Source organism: Larimichthys crocea, chromosome I (genome assembly GCF_000972845.2).
Source record: "Larimichthys crocea isolate SSNF chromosome I, L_crocea_2.0, whole genome shotgun sequence".
Taxonomy (NCBI): Eukaryota; Metazoa; Chordata; class Actinopteri; family Sciaenidae; genus Larimichthys; species Larimichthys crocea.
In genome coordinates, this window is record NC_040011.1 from 7,921,747 (window position 1) to 7,940,351 (window position 18,605).

Sequence of the window (18,605 nt, forward strand, 5' to 3'; positions counted from 1 at the left end):
AGTAAAACTACTTCTATATGGAATTTTTCCATCGTCTTTGCGGATACCCTTTAATTTCAATCCTCAACAGTGACCACAATCAGCTTTCCTAGCTCTCTACACCAGTGAGACAAACAGGCTTTTAACTTTAACTAAAGAGCACTGCCTCTTCCAGCTTGTCACCTCCAACACACACACTGAAAAACATACCCCACCCTCACTGCTGCACTTTCCATTCCATCAGTCCTGTACTTTAATCCAGATTTACTACCACGTTTGCATGCTTGCCCAATATATAGATTGCCTGCTTTGTAATTGTGGCTTTTAAAAATGGATTCATAGCTGACCTTTTTGTCTGTGGCATCATTTCGGGAACAACACCCCTGGATAATCAACCTCTTGCCCTCACTTGTCCACTGCCCCTAATTTATAGGTCAGTGGACTGGCGACCTCTTGTTTCAGGACACTCAAATAACTTGTAGCACCTTGTCTAGTCATGAAAAAAAAAGGCTATTGCAGATGAAGAAGTCAGTTTAATTTAGAAAATAACTTTACAAGCACAAGCACAAAAACAAAAACAATAAACCAACTTCACACCATTTTCAACAAAATATCACTATTGTTCAACTATTATAAAAGAAGAAGATCTACATCTATCTGTGCTTCACAAGCTCCAACCTTCCATCTCTCTGTTTTGACTTTTAACATCTGCCTACAAGATGTCTTTTCCAGTTTTACCATCAATTATAAAATGTGAGAATTACATGGTACAAACATCATCGACGCATAGTACAAAACAAATATTGACCAGAAGGTTCATGTCTGCTTACTTATCTCATGTTACTTGTCTCGACAACCAATTAGCAAGTGAGGCAGGCACCGTCATAAGCCCATTCATCAAATGAGTTACACAATCAGCTTATACGTTTGTACCCATTTTACACAACTCACCAAGTGCCCCTTCTTGATCGGAGGGGTTCGTGGGCGCCCGGTGAGGGCTGACCCGAACCTCCTCCCTGCCAGCCGACGCCCGGCCGTTCTGCCGCTTTCAGGGTACCAGGAAAGGTGGCATTGTTCAGCAGTCAGCAGGTGCTATCACGGTCAGTCATGTAGGCAGGATTGCGGCGGACTGAGATTTTGAGCTCAGAACAATAGAAGCAACCCCACTCTTCGCGGACTTTTGTTTGCTGCTACAGCGCCGATAACGCACTATTAAATCCTGTCTTCACTGTGTGAATAACCATCCGAAAGTCCTGAAGCCAAAGGTGGTTGGGAGTGCCATGATCCATCGCTCATGTCAACAACACTGTAACAACAACTGCTCCACTGTAGGCTGGACCAAGGAGCGCAACCTGCTAAGCTACTTTAGAACACGGCTAAAGGGTTTAAGACACAGACACACACACAGACACAGACACACACACTGACCAGACTCAGCTTAACAAAGACCGTTAATCCAGTGCGTATGACTGGTCTGTGTGTGTGCACATGTAGACTGTTGTTGTTTGGGCTCACCGACTGTGTTTTGATTGCTGAATAATTGAGTATTTCTGGAATGCTGATTATAACAGTATACCTTAATGGTAAAATAGGGTTTGCTATGATGGCAAGAACTAAATCGCTTGGATCAGACATGTAGAGAGGTAATTTTTAAATGAGGCAATGTGACTGTATATATTAGCCAGAGTATATATTGTCAGTTTTCTCTTTGTGGTTCATACCTGAGGGACAGTAGCTATTATTTTCATTATCTTGGGCTGTATTATGTCAATGTGAGCAATGTTATAAATCCACAAGGATTTCTTTATATCAGTATTTGATTTACTTTACCTTGGTTTTTCAAGGTATTTAATTCACAGGATTATCCTCATCGTTTTATCTCTACCATTATTTGGTTGAGGCAGATGGCCACCTACCATGACCCAGGTTCTGCTCAAGGTTTCTGCCTCTTAAAAGAAGTTTTTCCTTGCCAATGTCGCCAAATTCTTGCTCATGGTGGGAAATGATGGGTTGAGACCCTATACTGTGATGGATGATTTAATCAATTTTTTAAAATTATATCTATTATCTATCTTTAACAAGAAACATCTGTAGGTTGGAAAGAATGCCTGACTTTAGAAAGTTTCATAAGTCTAACCCTAAGTTCAGTTTCAAATCCTCTCTGGACGCAGAAATTAGTCAGCCTTTTTTAAGTTCAGTTTCGACAGGTGAGAGAGAAGTCTGTTTGTGTGTATGGGATTACTGCAGGCTAAGAATAGTGAGCTGGGAAAAGTGCGACTCCCCATGGTACAGACCGAAGGTGTTAAACTGGAGAAAGAAAAACTCCAGTAACACACCACTGACCTGCAATCCAAACACACAACCACACACAGGCTTTCCAGCTCTGCACCTGTTACAACACAAATCAGAATGTGATGCTGGTGCCAACACTGACACTGGAGGTGCTGGACTCAAAGGGTGCAAACCAGAGTTTAATGTCTCTTTGGTCTTTATATTTATCTTTGTTGTATAACTTTAGCACTATTTATTAGAAAAGAGGGACTCATTCTTTTATTATTTATCAATTGAAACACAACACACATTTAATACCTCTTTTACACAGCAGGCACTTCTAATTAACTTGGAATTTCTGGATACTTCTAGGTGTCAACAGTAGCTAACCAGAGGAGTAAAAACTACTAGTACTGCAATACATACATACTGTGTGTAGTTATCCAAAGAGGCAGAGCTACACAAAACAAACCATGATAAAAACCAAGTGGACAAAACTCAAAAACATCTTTCCAAACAAGTATATTACAGATAACAGAATAAACAAGATACTTTAAATCTAGACAGTGTGGAACAAGATGGGCTACACGAGTGCATTTCAATGTTTATTCCAGATGTTTTCCATTGTTTTAAGAGACATAACATTAAAACATTAAAACTGAATGCCTCTATAAATATTGGGATCTACAAATGAACTTTTGCAGGATTACCTCTAGCCTTTTTTTCTGCACTTTCTATGATTAGACTGTGAGGAAATCCCCTGCAGTGCTTCTCAGTGCTGCAGTTACAGCTCCCACCTATGACCCATGACCTACAGGATTTAGCTTAGGAGTGTAAAGCAATGCTAACAGGAAATGCTTTAGGTCCAAACTGCCCACAGAGTACCAACAAGACTGCGGAAATCCTCAGAGTGGATTCCTAGTGTTAGAAATGTGATGACCCAATCCTGTATTGAGTTGTTTGTTTTTTAGGTAAAACTCTCCTCAAAATGTTTTTGTTCCTTTTTGTCCATGAGATCATTATCATAGTTTTGCATGTGAAAGTATATTCTTGACTTGTACCTCTTTCTGCTGTCTCTCCAGCTCCTTCATGCGGATCTCTCTCGCCTCTGCCCTGGCTGCCCTCTTCGCTGCCAGCCTGGCCTCGGCCTGAGGGAAGGATAAAAAAAAAAAAAAGAGAAGTGAGACAGCAGCCAATTTAGCTGGGAAAAAAGTAGCACACATATACACATCTATAAATGTACACATGTGACCAGAGGACCAGTTCCTCGACAGACATGTGAAACGTGAAATTAGTGCTACATAAAGTTTCAGCAATAGGACCTAAAAACTAAATAACTCTCAGTCCTCACACATCATCTTTACAACACAGAGCGTCACGGTAGACTGGATTACATGTGTTGTAGCAGTGTCTATAAACACAGGATATCAAGTGTCCTTTAAACTCTGAATAGACGTAGTGGACTGTATTTATAAGTATGCAATCTTGTGAGAAATGTTAAGACTGATGCAGCCACAATAGTGTGTAAATGTGTGCATGTATTTATATTTCTGTATTTGAAGTCCTTTGCCTTTGCTCCACTCAGCACTCAGGCAAGAGCAAGGCCTTTTCCTTAAAAGGACCTCTCTCAGAGCGTGTACTGTATGAGTGTGTGTAAGCATTTCCTTCCTCTAACTATGTGGTAAACGCTATGTGGTTGCAGCCTAGGCGGGGTCACTGTGAGCCCTCCTATCATCGCACTAATGCATTTCCCCAATGTCAGTCACCATGACCGGGTAACAGGAAAACACAGACAAGAGACGAGTCGGCTTCAAAGGAAACAATGTTCACACACGACAGCTTTAAGTCATGACTCAGTTAACACTGTTCACACAAGATTAAAATCATTAAAAATGAATGAGGAGAACATGTCCTGCTCCAGTAACTAAAGAAACCTTCTGTCTACAGGATAAAAATCAGATGAATAAAATAGGTTGACATCCGTATTCAACTCTTGCTCTGCTGTTTGTACTTATAATATATCTGGAATCTAGGAAAAATAAATCAGAAGTAATCATATTCAAAATAATAGATCTGGTTGTCACATTGTACACTTAAACCCAAGCTAAAAGTCCCTGTAGAAACGATGCAGTGTTCATATGTGTGTTCATACTAAAGCCATATTTACATCAGGAACCCCACCGTGCCCAGTCACCTAGACCGCTGAAACAGCTGAAGTCCACAAACCAGGAAGACATCCCTCACTAGCTGCACACACACACCAACATTTCCAGCTGTGTTGGTTACACGATATTGCCAGACTGGAGACCCTGCTGTCAGGAAGTGAACCTGGGCCTCAGCAGGGCTCCAACAGACACTACCAGTTGTAGGTGTAAAAAAGAAAAAGAACATGTTTGTGGGTCTTTTTGGTCTATCTGCACACACAGGACTTATCAAAAATTTACATGAGGCATTAGAAATGGACTTAATAATTTCAGTGTAGTATTACAGTGTTATGTGAATTTACTGCATTTTTTCAAAACTGCAATTTGTTATTGATATAATGTAAAATACAAAATATATTAAAGTTCATGCAGCCCCTCAGATCGTCCTGTCAGAAACAATCTGTCTCTTTAAGATGCTCTGCTTGAACGTTCAGCGATTTATGGAGTTTCCTGATGGACAGATTGCTTTATTTATTGTTAGCCGTTAGCTCCTTTAGCTGCTAACTGTAGCGGCTGTTAGCAAGTTAGCCGTGCAGCTAACTTCGACATCCTATTAGCTGACTCCGTCTGGACTGAAAAGCTCAGAGCACCAGGGGAGTGTTTGTGTGGTGGACCGCACCATGTTTGATATGTGACATTGTAACATTATACTGACAGAAAATAAGGGAAAGCGTAAGAGGTTTAATATTTTGTTATAGGTGTGATGTTGCATGTTGTTTGATTGACAGCTTTGTTTGCTCTCCTGTGCCACTTGACTTTGGCTGACTGGGACACTCAGCTCTTCACAACACAATATTTTGCTAAACCAGGTCACAGCATGGTGATATCATAATTACACTATGCCTGACCACACTTGATAGGGATAGTGATAATGGTTGTGTTCAACAACAGACTTGAACCGTTTAACCTATAGAGGTCAGTGCAGCGATGCCTCTTTGGAAGTTAGATGTGCATAATTTAAAAAGGTACAAGCCCGGAGACCTGCAGAATGATTTACACAATGGCCATCTGCCCAAATTTGCTCTTAACACGCTTCAGTGGAAGAAATGACCGACAGTGGCTTAAAATGTTAGAACAGCAGGCTTGTTGCTGCATCAGTAGAGATGCGTTTTACCCTGCAGTGAGCTCCTGCTTTGGATGCATGTGAACGGGCACCAGGACATTCAGAGAATGTTGTGCACAGTAATCAAGCAAGTCCCCAAAGCTCTTCAAAACAGTCATCTGAGCGATGGAGGAGATAGTCAAGAAATACTCATTACTGATTGCTGTTCTCCCAGTGGCTCACTCACTCACTGCCTGAATGGCATTTCCTCTTAGTCAATGATTGCTCATTGTTCTTGGAGTTCTTAACATTTGTGCCCATGGCTTTTAGACACACACACACAAAAAAATGCTGAAGCTGTACTGACACATCTACACTGAAGCATACTCGTACAGGGTCTTAGTACACATTTTATCTTCCATTAACCTTGAGGGTGACAGAGTTGTAGTATCAGAGTAGCATGACATCAATTGTTTGGCCTCTAGCAGCATAAATACAGTACAGCTCTTGAAAACCTCCATTGACATGGCCACTTTGCACCGAGGAGGACGGGGCAGTGATTCTCACTCACTCCATCAAACATAAAGCCAAGGGGTTAAGAGCTTTTACTCAATGCAAACTGGAGACAAATGAAAAATTATGCAAGACATGACTCCATTCAAATGAAAGACGAGAGAAAAGATAGCCATAGAATATTAAATCAGCCTGGGGTGAGAACAATTGGCAAACATTTTTACAGCTGTTTTTAAATTTAGCTGGCACATGGGTGGGTACCACAGTAACGCATACAATGCAACACAACACGGTACAATTAGTGCCAGGATTTGCAGACAATCGTATCATATTGAAGTAGACTTTCCTGTCAATGACAACCTATTTGACACTCACTGAATTGTCAGGATGCAGTAAACCACACCCAACAACAGCAAGCAGATTAAAACAAATGTTGTTAAACAAGAGTTATTTCCGGGTCTAGCGCTAATCTACTAAACTTAGATTGTCCACTAATACTCTGTTAAAAGAAACTGTAACCTGACTTCATTTATGGCTAAGAAACAGAGCATTACTTAAAAGCCTGTGCGTAGAAACGCAGGCTGTGTTACTATAAAGTACAATATTTGGTGTAAGGTTCTTTAACTGCAGTCAACTTATTCGGACAAGATAAAGTTATGATGAATATCTCCCTTATATCTCTTTATAATTATCAATGCAGAAGTGCCAAAAACTGCAGATCTTCAAATCAGCCACTTGAGTAAATTTTCATAAGCCTCCATGTTAAAATGCCCGACTTCACAGCAGAAATTAACATGTTTACAGCCTGGTACAAAATCAGGCTTAAAGTTATGCATAATTAATAGTGTGGTCGCTTTGATTGACAGGTGGGTGCCATTACAGGTGGCTTTTTTGAGTACCCAGGTGTCATTCAGCGAGCCTCAGGTCCCATTTTTAGATTAGCCGAGAGGTGGAAGAGGCAGGACTACCAGGATGGTGGCCAGAGCCACCATGATGAGTTTAAAAACAGGTCTTGGTAGGGACTTGGTTTGGGAACTGGAGGGTTGCCGGTTCAAGTCCAGTCCGGTATGGATCAAAGTATGGAAGGTGGACTGGTAGCTGGAGAGGCACCAGTTCCTTGCCCTTGAGCAAGGGACCGAACCCCCCAAGTGCTCTCAGGGCACTGCTTTGTGTGGCTGCCTATCACTCCACCATCTCTCTCCACATTTGCATGTCTGTGAGTGTCTTGTGTGTGTGGTTGTATTTCGGGTAAAAATGTATGTGGAAAAACTTGAGTAAAAAAAAGAATTTCCCCTTGTGGGATCAATAAAGTAATTCTATTCTTTCTAACCATGTATTAGGTTTTGGGAGGGTCACATTTACAAAGTACATTACACTTGGGCTTGTTGAAACAGGAATCAAAGGGTCCAGCATAGCAGATGCAAAATAAAACATAAAGCCGAGAATAGGTCATGATTTTGGAATAGTCAGTGAATTATAAAAAAAAAAACAATAAATAGTTTATATGACTTTTGTCTTAAAAAATATATTTTCTTTTGTTTTTACAAGCACTTTAATAGCACATACTACTTTTACTTCATATATCCATTCCTAAAAGCCAGTGAAGTGTGAAAAGTGAACATTCAATGTTACTTTTATTTTAAAAGACAGTCAGCATCCGTACTGGTACATTTAGTACTAAATGTTGTGAGTATTGCAGCCCCACGAAACCTTCTTGAAACTGAGCGGTATGAATCATCATTTACACATTACTGCCTTCCTTTTTATTGGGTGGGAGCACTGCATTTGCTTAAAAACGCACTCACTTGGGGCAATTAAAAGCAGTCTGACTCGAAGTTGTCTAGTTTCTCTGAAAACGATGCAGTCACTTGTTTTACAAGGATATTTAAAGCAGGCAAACAGTAATCTGCACACCTGAGTTATTATAATGTTATTATAATAATGAGCAAATTATCTTTATATTATGTGAGAGGCATCTAATAGAAATAGCAAATTGAAGTCAAAAATGTATGATAATGCAGTTTGAGTTGGCATCTTTTCTTAGCTGTATTTCTTACCTGACACCACCTGAGCTGCTGTGATGCGTTAAACTCCACCCATCTGGTTAACTGAACTGAACACCAAATACTGTCCATTTGTTATTTAAAAAACTATTAGTTTAGCATTTATAATTTGACAATTGTTTTTTTAATAAGTGCATTCTTGCTGTTATCAAAACACACCATTAAGCTATGTCCATGAATGTTGTACCTATGAGTGGATACTGTAGCCTCTAGTCAGAAAGATGCATCTAAATAGGCCAAAAGACAGAACCACACATCTTTTTTTCCCCTTCCTCCTATAAAGCTATTTATAATGACCTACATGGTCTCAGGTTCTATCAAAACTGTTCTAATTCAGCACGATTTCAATAGTGACTGTCCTCCTGGGACCAAATGAGCTAGTTCATTGCAAAAATGGATTCTCTAACAAGATGTATTACTCAGATTTAACCTTTTAAACAGGTTAAATGCTGATAAAAGAAAAAAAAACATAAGAGTTTAAGTTTAAAATATTGTGTAAAGGTAGATTGTCTAACATAGTGTATGTTCTTCTTCTTCTTAGTCCTGACTAGCAATTTTATCAACCAATGGTATGTCACAGTTTTTGTTTTATATTACAAAATTGTAAGAGTAGTGTTTTAAACGTTCTTAGCTTAGCTTCCTTAATTGTTCCAATTTTCTGCAATGCACTTAGTGGTTTTAAATAGCACTTTTTTAACACTGCAGTAGAGTGTGCGACATGCTGAGGTGACTGCAGACAGACCTGGCATCTGTCAGCCTGATACCTTGTGTCTGACAATCTCTAAGGGCATCGTGCCTTTAAGTGCCACCAGAACTGAATGCCAGACTGGTCTGACTCTCTCTCTCCAGTGAGTTGAATTCCCACGTCCTGAATGCCAGTCAGCAACCAAAATGGATGGGTATTTTAATGACCATGAGTGCTGACAGGCTGGACAAAGAGAGCATACAAAAATAACCATCTCTAGAGGTTTGCGTTTAAAATGAGGTGGGACCATTAAGTTAATTCGTGCACACAGTTTGCTTATTATCCAGTTGAAGGATATGATGACTAGCTGTAAAGAAAAAAAAAAGCTTGTTTCCTCTTTGCAAAACCTTATAAACCTCCCAGATGTTGCCTAAAAGGGAGTGCCTGCAAAAACACTCAACTTACGCTATAGTCACAGACGTGAGTCAGCTGAACTGACGTCTTTTTCTCACAAGGAGCAGAAATGGATAAATCGAACCTTTGTTTCCAAAAACGTATAAACTCTTGCAAAAAAAACCCAAAACGATGTATGATCACTACTGCTACTGCTGCTACTACTGTATAAACAATACACAATAAGAAATACCCTTTAGGGAGAGCTTAAACATACTATTGTGAACATTTTGAAACATTTATTAGGTCTTTTAATGTTTGTAGAGCAGCTCAGCAGTGCGATTAGGTTCATTAGAGCCTAACTGACACATGTTGTTTGAGGCCAATACTGATGTCAGTAGCTCACGATAATAAATCCCATAAGGTCACCTAATTTAAGCAAAGGTCATTCTCCACTTTAAAATAAGTTGACAACACAAGCCCAATTCAACCATTTCATGTGGTCTTCATTGATGATTGGAGTTTGCTCAGTTGTAAAAGAGATGTTGGGTCTGTTGAGATGTTTTTTGCCACTGCAGCTAATACATTGCATGTCATCAGTGATATGTTAAGTGTGAAAGTTATTTTTTGACTTGAGAAACACGGGTTTGAAATAACAGTGACAGTAAGATGGTACTGATATAATCAACCAAATGATATGCAGTGCATCAATATATTGAGATAAATATGAGAAGAACATATTTATATACATAACTTTGAGATTGTGTTTAAATCCACCTAACATTTGCACACATTACATGACTTTTAAAATAGACTGTCACTCCCTGACAAAGACCCATGCGGAGCAATATAGACCTATCCTGCACGTTCATGAAACACCTTTAACTCCTGCCTGCCTTCACTCACACAGCCATGCAACTAAACCTCAAGCTGCACCACAAACGCATGGGAGCGCTCAGCACTGCAAACAAACATGCAAAGCAAACAGCTAATATTGAGCCCCTACATCAGAAACAGAAAGTGCTTCAAATATTTCTAAAAATAAAAAGGCGGCAGCTGGTTTGAACAGTGAAAAAATGCAATGCAACCAGCAAAACTGCATTACAACACCGAGTTCTCCAGGACAGTACCAACAATATGTTGACTTGCCTGACTTATTATTCTCAATCAAAACAGTAAATTATGGAAACTATTCAGTCAAAGAAAATTATACTGGATTGCTCAGGAAGCTGTAGGCTTTACAGCGAGCCTGTGATGTGAAAAATATATTTAAGTTATTTTGGTTGAGGTTACCCACATGTTTCCAATCGGTTCTACACTGTGGGGCCCTCCTTGTTTTTCCCTTGTGGAAGTAATAGGAAGCTTCTTGTAGCCTGAACATAGTGCTTCAGGCTGCAACAGTTTATGTTGCAACTCTTACTGCTACTAAAGCATGATGGGAGTAAGCAATACCTCACAGGAAGTTACACAATGTAGCTCTGTGAGTGCAGTGAATAACAGGAGATCAGTTGCAAAGAGGAATTTCTGTGACATGTTTATTTCCAAAAGACGATTTATTTCTTCATGCTACATTCAAATACTGTTTACTACTTGCCTCTGGGCAGTGACACCCAAGTAAGGGATGGTTACATGCCTTGACCATGCCCAATGACAGGGTTTGGTGAAGGGAGAAAGTGACAGGCTTTGACTTCAGGGGGGAACTCCATTGATTATTATATTATTTTACTTGACACGGGGAATGCTCTGGCAATAAACACTGCTATTCTCTGTTCACTACACTGGCTTCATTCAGGACTATGGTTCTGGCCTACAGGGCAGTGACAGTCACTACACCTTCCTCCAAGCCATGGTCAAACCTTATGCTCTGGTGTCACCCTCCACTGCCTCGCTGAAATTGACTGCACTGTCACTCCAAAGAACTTGTGAGCAACTCATCTCGGTCACAGCTCTTTTCTGGAATGAACTCCCAACTTTTCAGACGTCTCCTCAGCACCCTGCGCTTGCACTTTCTTCACAATTCTTATTTAAAAATGGCGTTAGATGCTTGCACTGCAGCACTCTCTGAATGTTTTTAGCTGTTAATTGGGAAGGTTGCACCTCTAATTTTAGATGACGAGCTCTTCAAAAAGTATTATTCAAGTCGAGTCACTTCAGACAAAAGCCATCAAATAAATATTATGTTACGTAATGAACCTTGGTATTGGAGTAATTATGTAATAATATGTATTATATTAGTCAAAGAAAAAGTCAATCAAGGCTGCTTGTGTGGCTTTAAAGCTATTAAGACATAGGATATTTACCCTCTGTAACAGACATGCTGCTCAGCTGGTAAGATTTTGATTGATTTTTTTTTTTTAATTATTATTATTTTTTGGCCTTTTTATGCCTTTAATGATAGTACAGCTGAAGATAGACAGGAAACAAGGGGGAGAAGAGGGGGAGTGACACAGAGCTGCAGCGAGGACTGTAGCCTCCACACACGGGGTGGCCGCTTAACCCACTACGTTACCGACCGCCCCGATTGATTAGTTTAATTATTGTGCCATGCATAAATAATATGCCCAGCCCCGACACACCATTACTTAGAGAAAAAGACCAGAAACCAGAATAAAAACATAACTTTCAAATAAAACTAAACAAATAAATCATCCTGATGTTTTTTCAGAACTTTAGAGACGAAGATAAGCTCGGAGTCATACGAGTCCAATGGATCCGACAATTTTGGAACAGGTTCTCAACTGGAAACTCTTTATCTCGTTCTCGATTCCCTATTTAAGAGATATAAATACCATTTTCAAGCTGACTAAATGTGTTTAATCAAATATATTATCACACATCAACACTTTGTTTTAACTGACTCGTTCTGGCTTTCATCTTCAGGCTGACTTGCCAGAGACCTGAGGGTCAGGAAAAGTTCAAATGAAGGGTAACTAACATTACAGCAAAGACTAAGTTAAGTAATCTAGACAAAGCTAACAGGCATCCTTTAGAAAGCACATTTACACCAGCATGAATCAAGTAATCACTTGAAGGTGTCCAATAATACCGAGGTGAGAAAATCGTGTTATCACACAGGAACATGTTTTTGTCAAGACGTGTTTGTTTATTTTGGGTTCCTCTTGCTTGCTTCATCACTGCATGGTCATTCTGTGCCTCAGCACCCTCAATGTTCCTGATTTGATAAACTGTAATACCTGCACTCAATCCTCGCCAAGCCCCACCCCCCACTGTTCCCAAAGCTTTGGAGGAAACACAGCCATGGTGAATAAACAGGAAGGAGTTTGTGATAACAATCTGCATGAGCTGTGCATGTGATGATGTCATCAAGAGGAAGCCAACACGCACACAGAGCCACTTCCTTTTAAGGAGACTCGAGTCAGGCGAGCCAAGACGAACTGAACCCAACTGTTTGTGTTCATACACACAATTTAGGAAATGCACAAGTAATTGTTTGGACCATTAGTGTTTGTTTTAAGTACTTCATGACATAATGGGTGTTTCCTGGAAAATATCAATCTGCTGCAGCCACATGCTGGGTGGCACAGCTGTTTGATTCACCTTAATGTCTTGTTTAGAAGTCAAGCACATTGAAACATCTTAATGAAATTGAGTGCTTAGACTGGACGGGCATAAAGTTACACAGCTTCACTATTTATTCAATGGGGATTTTTACTGTTGGCTGTCATTGTGTAAATGTGTGCTGCTTGTCCCCAGAATTAAAGATTAACTCAGCTATGATGGCACAAGGGACTGTGGCTTTCTGGCTTGTTCCCTAGATGACTGTAAGAATGAAAAGGGGATTGTGTGGTGGGCTTCCCCTTCCTCGCCGTCAAGACCCAGACTAATCCACTCTCACCTAGCACAAACCCAACGACTTAATCCGCAGTTAAGATTGTTGTCTCAAACTCATGCAGACAAAACACACCATCAACAGAAACCTGAGGAGTTGTTGCTGACTAAGCAACACTAATGGAGGCTTAATGGGTTTGCAAATAGCTGGGGCTAAACACAACATAAATCTTCTAATAATCCCTTATGCGATGATTTTATGTAATAAGTAGTAATATTTAAGTACACTAAATCTTAAAACATTATGATACAACACAGATCTGTACTAATTTTCTTCTGGGATATAATAAATGGCACCGTTTTATCAATAAAATGTCTGTGAAGCAAATTTTGACAAACTCTTAACACCATATTTGTAAAAGGTCGATCCTGGCTGATAATATCCAAACTGTCAACACATTGCTAAAGAGAAACCATTTTAAAATGTCCCTCATGTCAAATCCTACGAGTATTTACACTGCAGAGGGTTGTCTCTTTGCAGTGACTGACTATCACACGAGCTCCAGTAAGGTTTAGGATGCCCAACTAAAAGCCTATGAGGACGGCAATATCGGCAGATCTGTCAGTTGGTTCAAGGCAAAATATCTCACCAACCAGGAGCTGCACACTTGGGATTTGAACTTACTCAAGTTAGATTTAAGTGACAAGAGGAATTAAGCATTAAAGTCTGCAGTTAACATAGCCTAACCCCTAAATCCCACCAGGAACGGCTGCAATGTGTTCTGGCTGCACCATGGCCGGCAGAACCAACGTTCTAGACAATGACTGTGATTACACCAGAATGGTAGTGCACTTAAACTAAGGAAAAATGACCAAATCTGGTGGGGGTTTTAAAGATATGTGTCAAACCAACCAAAACAACAACAACATCACAGAGCCGTGCTGGTAGAATCCAGTGGTAAGATGCTTTAACTAGCTCACGCACACCTAGTATAGCTGAGGGTAAACAGAAAGTCATTTGTTTTGCTGGTGTATTTGGGCATAAACTAAAGTATTGGACAGATTTAAATTTTCATCTGATGATGAAATCAAGTTAATGATTCAGCAAAATAATTACAGTTTCTCATGAGGGAAGCTTGAACTCAAAGGGTGGACCGACCAACATAGAGTTTGACATTGCCATCCATACAACCACACAGCTCGCATGGCCACATCTACAACAATTATAAGTCAGATTGTAATTTAGTTTTTATTGATTTATTCATCACATTTTCCAACTCGTCAACACACATGCTAAAAGTTTGCACTTGGACACATTCATACTCCAGAGGCCCCTATGGCCTTTCCTCTGGAGACCACAATAGAACAAACATAACATTTTTAACCGCACTGCTGGCAACGATCCAAGAAGGGCAAAAGCATCAGTATGTAATATGAAAGTCAGCACGAAATGTTTGGTACCAACAAAAGTCAGCGCTTCTACTAACTTTTTTCATGTTAAACCAAGCACAGTGATTTTAAAGCTTGATCCAGGTTAATTTTTTCAAACTAACTGACTCCCGTGATTCTGATTGTGTATTCATTAATAATAATGTTTATGTGAAGTGCTGCACTAGAGCCACAGTGCCATTATGCATGTCTGTCCACTGTGTTTACTTTTATTTCAAGTTGTGTGAATGACACCAGGCTGCTTTTGAATAACCCACCGTGGTGCGGCGGTTAGCACTGTCGCCTCACAGCAAGAAGCCCCCTCTGCTGGGGCCTTTCCGGGGCTGGGGAGTTTGTGGCTGAGCTCCTTATAGTGTGGGGTTTGCATGTGGGGTTTGCATGGGTTCTCTGACACACTAAACACACGCAGGTTAATTGGGGACTCTGAATTTCCAATAGTCATGAACGTGAGCATGAATAGTTGTTTCTCTATGTGTCAGCCTTGTGATAAACTGGAGACCTGTCCCGGGTGTAACTTGAATTGGCTCAGCCCTCTGCGACCCCGATAAAGATAAGCAGTTAGTCAGACTGATCAGTTGTAATGCAGTATTCTCTACTCTCTCTCTTCAACAACATTTTCTACTAATTATTTCATATCAGAATTGTATAAACTGAATTAAAAACCCACACATCTGCTACTGGCTGCTCCTGTGTGCTGACATTGTGCCGTTCTGCACCACTGAGAATACAACAACAAACAACAACATTCCTGAAGAATCGTCTTTCCATTTGTTGAACTGTTGTCACTGTGAGTGACTCAGCTGTTTCAGAGCGATGACACCGGTGCAAAGCCAACACAATCAATCAAAAATGGCTGGATCCGATTGGACAGCTTGATAGATTTTATGGTTTTAATGTAATTTGAAATTAAGTTCTGTGTGTCTCAGCGATGCCTGTGTAGTAACACGGTGAACCTATGAAGTTATAGTAAACAATATAAAGCTGCGCCGTGATTAGCAAAGCATGATTGTAACTGTCTGACACTTACATAAAGTTGAAGTGTTATTGAAAGCAAGAATGGAAGTATTTTCTATGTGAAGGAGTGTGTGCGACTGTAATCTACTATTTCTACTTGTTGGGAGACCAGTAGGAACATAACTCCTAAACTTCTTGTCAATATTTATGAAATGTGCTGTCCAGTTAAATTTAACAACATTAACAAGCCAAGTGCTCTTGAACAAACTCTGCTGGGTGTGATCTTTGAGTGTGATTCAAACTCCAACTCACTCTTCTGCAGAAGCTTTTGAGAAAGTAAGTTTGCCTAAGGCCAAATTCCAGGACTGTCATTACTGTGACTTTGTCTAGGTGAATGTCACAGAGCAAGCATAATTTACAGCAGTTTGACTCATGTTGTTTTTCTCACACTACATAAGCTTCTGTTTGATACAGTATGCTATGTAAAAGACGGTTAGCAGTTACAAGCAATATTAGCGTAGGTAAAACTGCTAAATTAGTTTTAAGCCTGTGGGCTTGTCATTTTATCACCCAACTGTTCATATAGGTTTAAAGCTATTACTTTTATTACACCCAGAAGGGTAAGCGCTAAAGACAGCTGACACAGATCTACTATACATATTGGTAACACCATTTAGATTAAATAAATGATCTATGCTTAAGGGAATGTCTTTCTTCTTTAGCATAAAAGTGACACGTTAGTCATCATTTGCACACAAACCAAGGTGGAAAATAAGCACTGTTGGTAAAATATTAAGTGACTGGTAGATTTCAAACACAACATAATGATTTACTATTGAGTAAATACAGCATCAACAGCAATCATACAGGGTTAGTGGTATGCAGCTGTTACAAAATAAATATACTTTTATATAATTTTTCAATGCACTTTTATCGGATCTGAACCTGGTAGGCAGTGTTTCACTGTAAAGCAGTTTGTCGTCATGATACAGTAAATGAGTGGTGAGGTCTGAGGCTGCTGCTGATAGGAAGCTATTGCACAAGTTTAAAGACCTTCACACCCATGCTAAACACACACAGGTGACTTCAGTTAGTTAAGGCCTTTTTCACAATGAACATATTGACTTGTAATAGTGAAAAAAAAAACAAAAAAAAACACAGGTTGTTTTTTGATTTTCTAGCTTGTGTGAAAAAGGCCAGTTATATTTTTATCATTGTTATTAGTTCATGAAGTCTGGTGACCTCACGTAACTCCTATTAGTGTGAGCCGCCAGGTCTAATCAGCCAGAACAAGTCAAACTTTTGAGAGGCTGTGCAGACACCCACACACTGGATTACATCATCAGGCTAAAAGCTCTTAAGAGCCCAGGTCTTTGCTTAAAATATTACTCTTTCATTCACTGTTTAGTTTTAATGAGAGTGGTTTAATATTTTTAGTTTGCTTAATTCTTTGTAAATTGTAAAAAACGCAATTTTTGTGTGTTCCTATGGCTTAGTTACATTTAAAAAAAAAAAGGTTAACATGTCAAACTAAACTCACAAATTGCTTGATTACATGTACTTTTTGAAGACTTTGTCTAAAATTTCTGGATTTTATCAATTTTGAGAGAATATTCAGGGGATAATGGTAAAAATGTCAATGTGGTGTAACCATAAAAACTTTGAAAACATGTTCAAAAAAGGTGAAATTCTCAATAAAACACATCATCAACTAGTTTGGCATAATCCTACATTTGTGTTGTTTAACAATGAATGGAACACTATTGCTCTAAATATTATAACTAATTTGGGGAATTGTATCTGTCAACTTCCTAAATTGTCAAGGCGGTATAACCAAAATTTGAGGAGCCATTTTGTTCATTTGTGTAAGAAGATCATGTTACAGGAAATTATAATCACAAAGAAGGACCCCAAACCAGTGTCAGTTGTTGTAACCAGTATTTTTCATACAAATATTAGAATTTACAGGAAAATTCATGGGGAATAAGATGTAATCCTCTATTGCAATGTATTAACATATTTTTAACAGTTTAATTTGTCAAATGTTATTTAGAAAACGGCAAGGGTTTTCATAATTTGTCTTGCTCTATATTGCAAAAACGCATACAATTCAACACTCTAGGTGGAAATAAATACTTAATATTTCTCCTTTTGTTGTGGTTACACAACTTGACATTTTTAGGCATCAGTCTTGCCTTTTGTACAAAACATAGTTCAAAAGCTATTTGAAATTACATGAAACCAACAGAAATACAAAATATACATTTTTGCAAACCTGATGCAAGCTTTTAAAACAATTTATTAAAACATTTTTGAATTGCTCATAATGCAAACTCTTATTTGTCACTGACCCTTATATCACTTTATCACAAAAAGGAGGATTGGATTTAACACACTGGAATGATAAAAGGAAATTCCTAGTGGTGCAGAGTGAGTCAACTGATATCCAAGTCCAGTCCAGGCCGTGCTCAAATCAGCTAGAGTATGCCAAATCCATGCTACAAATTTGTGTTTACAACTGGAATTCAAATTGTTTGACATGGGTAAGGAACCAGCTCCCCAAAGCACAGAATAACTAATGCTCTGATATTCAATGCTGACATTCTTTGCTGCTGTGTGGTCCACCTTGAGTCAGGTTTACAGTACTGACACTTTGTCTGAACCCTGTGGTGCAAAGAGGAGTCTGATGGATCACATCCTGGGCACCAAATTCAGTTATTTCCCCAAGGTCCTGCAAGTGTCCCAGATTTAACAACCATTGTCCCAAACTGAAGCTCTTCTTTTACAGTCTACATAATGAATATAGTTAAATAACTTTGTTTCAGGAACTCACATCACTTTGTTGACTCTAGAAGTTCTGCTAGTTGTTCCCTGTACTTATATCAGAATAAAACATTTCTAAAGCGCCCTAGGTGATCAGCCACAATCTGTTTAACATTCTTTCAGTGACTGATTGAGTTACTGTTTTTTGTTTTTTTAATTTATAGAAAGTTCTAAAACTCCATGATTTGATTTTCTATGATATATTATGTGTCTGTTTTTTTATTTTTTATTTTGTTTCTCTTTATTTAAGATAAAATAAGATGAGATATAATAGATATATCAGAATATAATATAATAGAATAATATTTTTTATTTACAATGGGAGCTTTAATAAAGGTCAATAGTAATCACCACACAAGGCAATGCAAACTTGTGTCTTAATGGTTGAATAAGTTGCTAAATTTGTCACTTTTTGGAAATAAAGGATGTCTGAAAATTCA

The 18,605-nt window shown here is 39.0% G+C and overlaps 1 protein-coding gene across 14 annotated transcripts in view; it reads right to left on the reverse strand.

Moving 5' to 3' along the window:
• Positions 1–18,605, reverse strand: part of lrrfip1a (leucine rich repeat (in FLII) interacting protein 1a) — a 45,083-nt gene that overhangs the window by 23,306 nt on the left and 3,172 nt on the right. For all 14 annotated transcript variants that reach the window (XM_019276531.2, XM_019276530.2, XM_019276529.2 and 11 more), the window contains exon 2: positions 3,312–3,398. In XM_019276531.2, the coding sequence (XP_019132076.2) occupies positions 3,312–3,398 (87 nt within the window). The remainder of the gene's footprint in view (positions 1–3,311; positions 3,399–18,605) is intronic.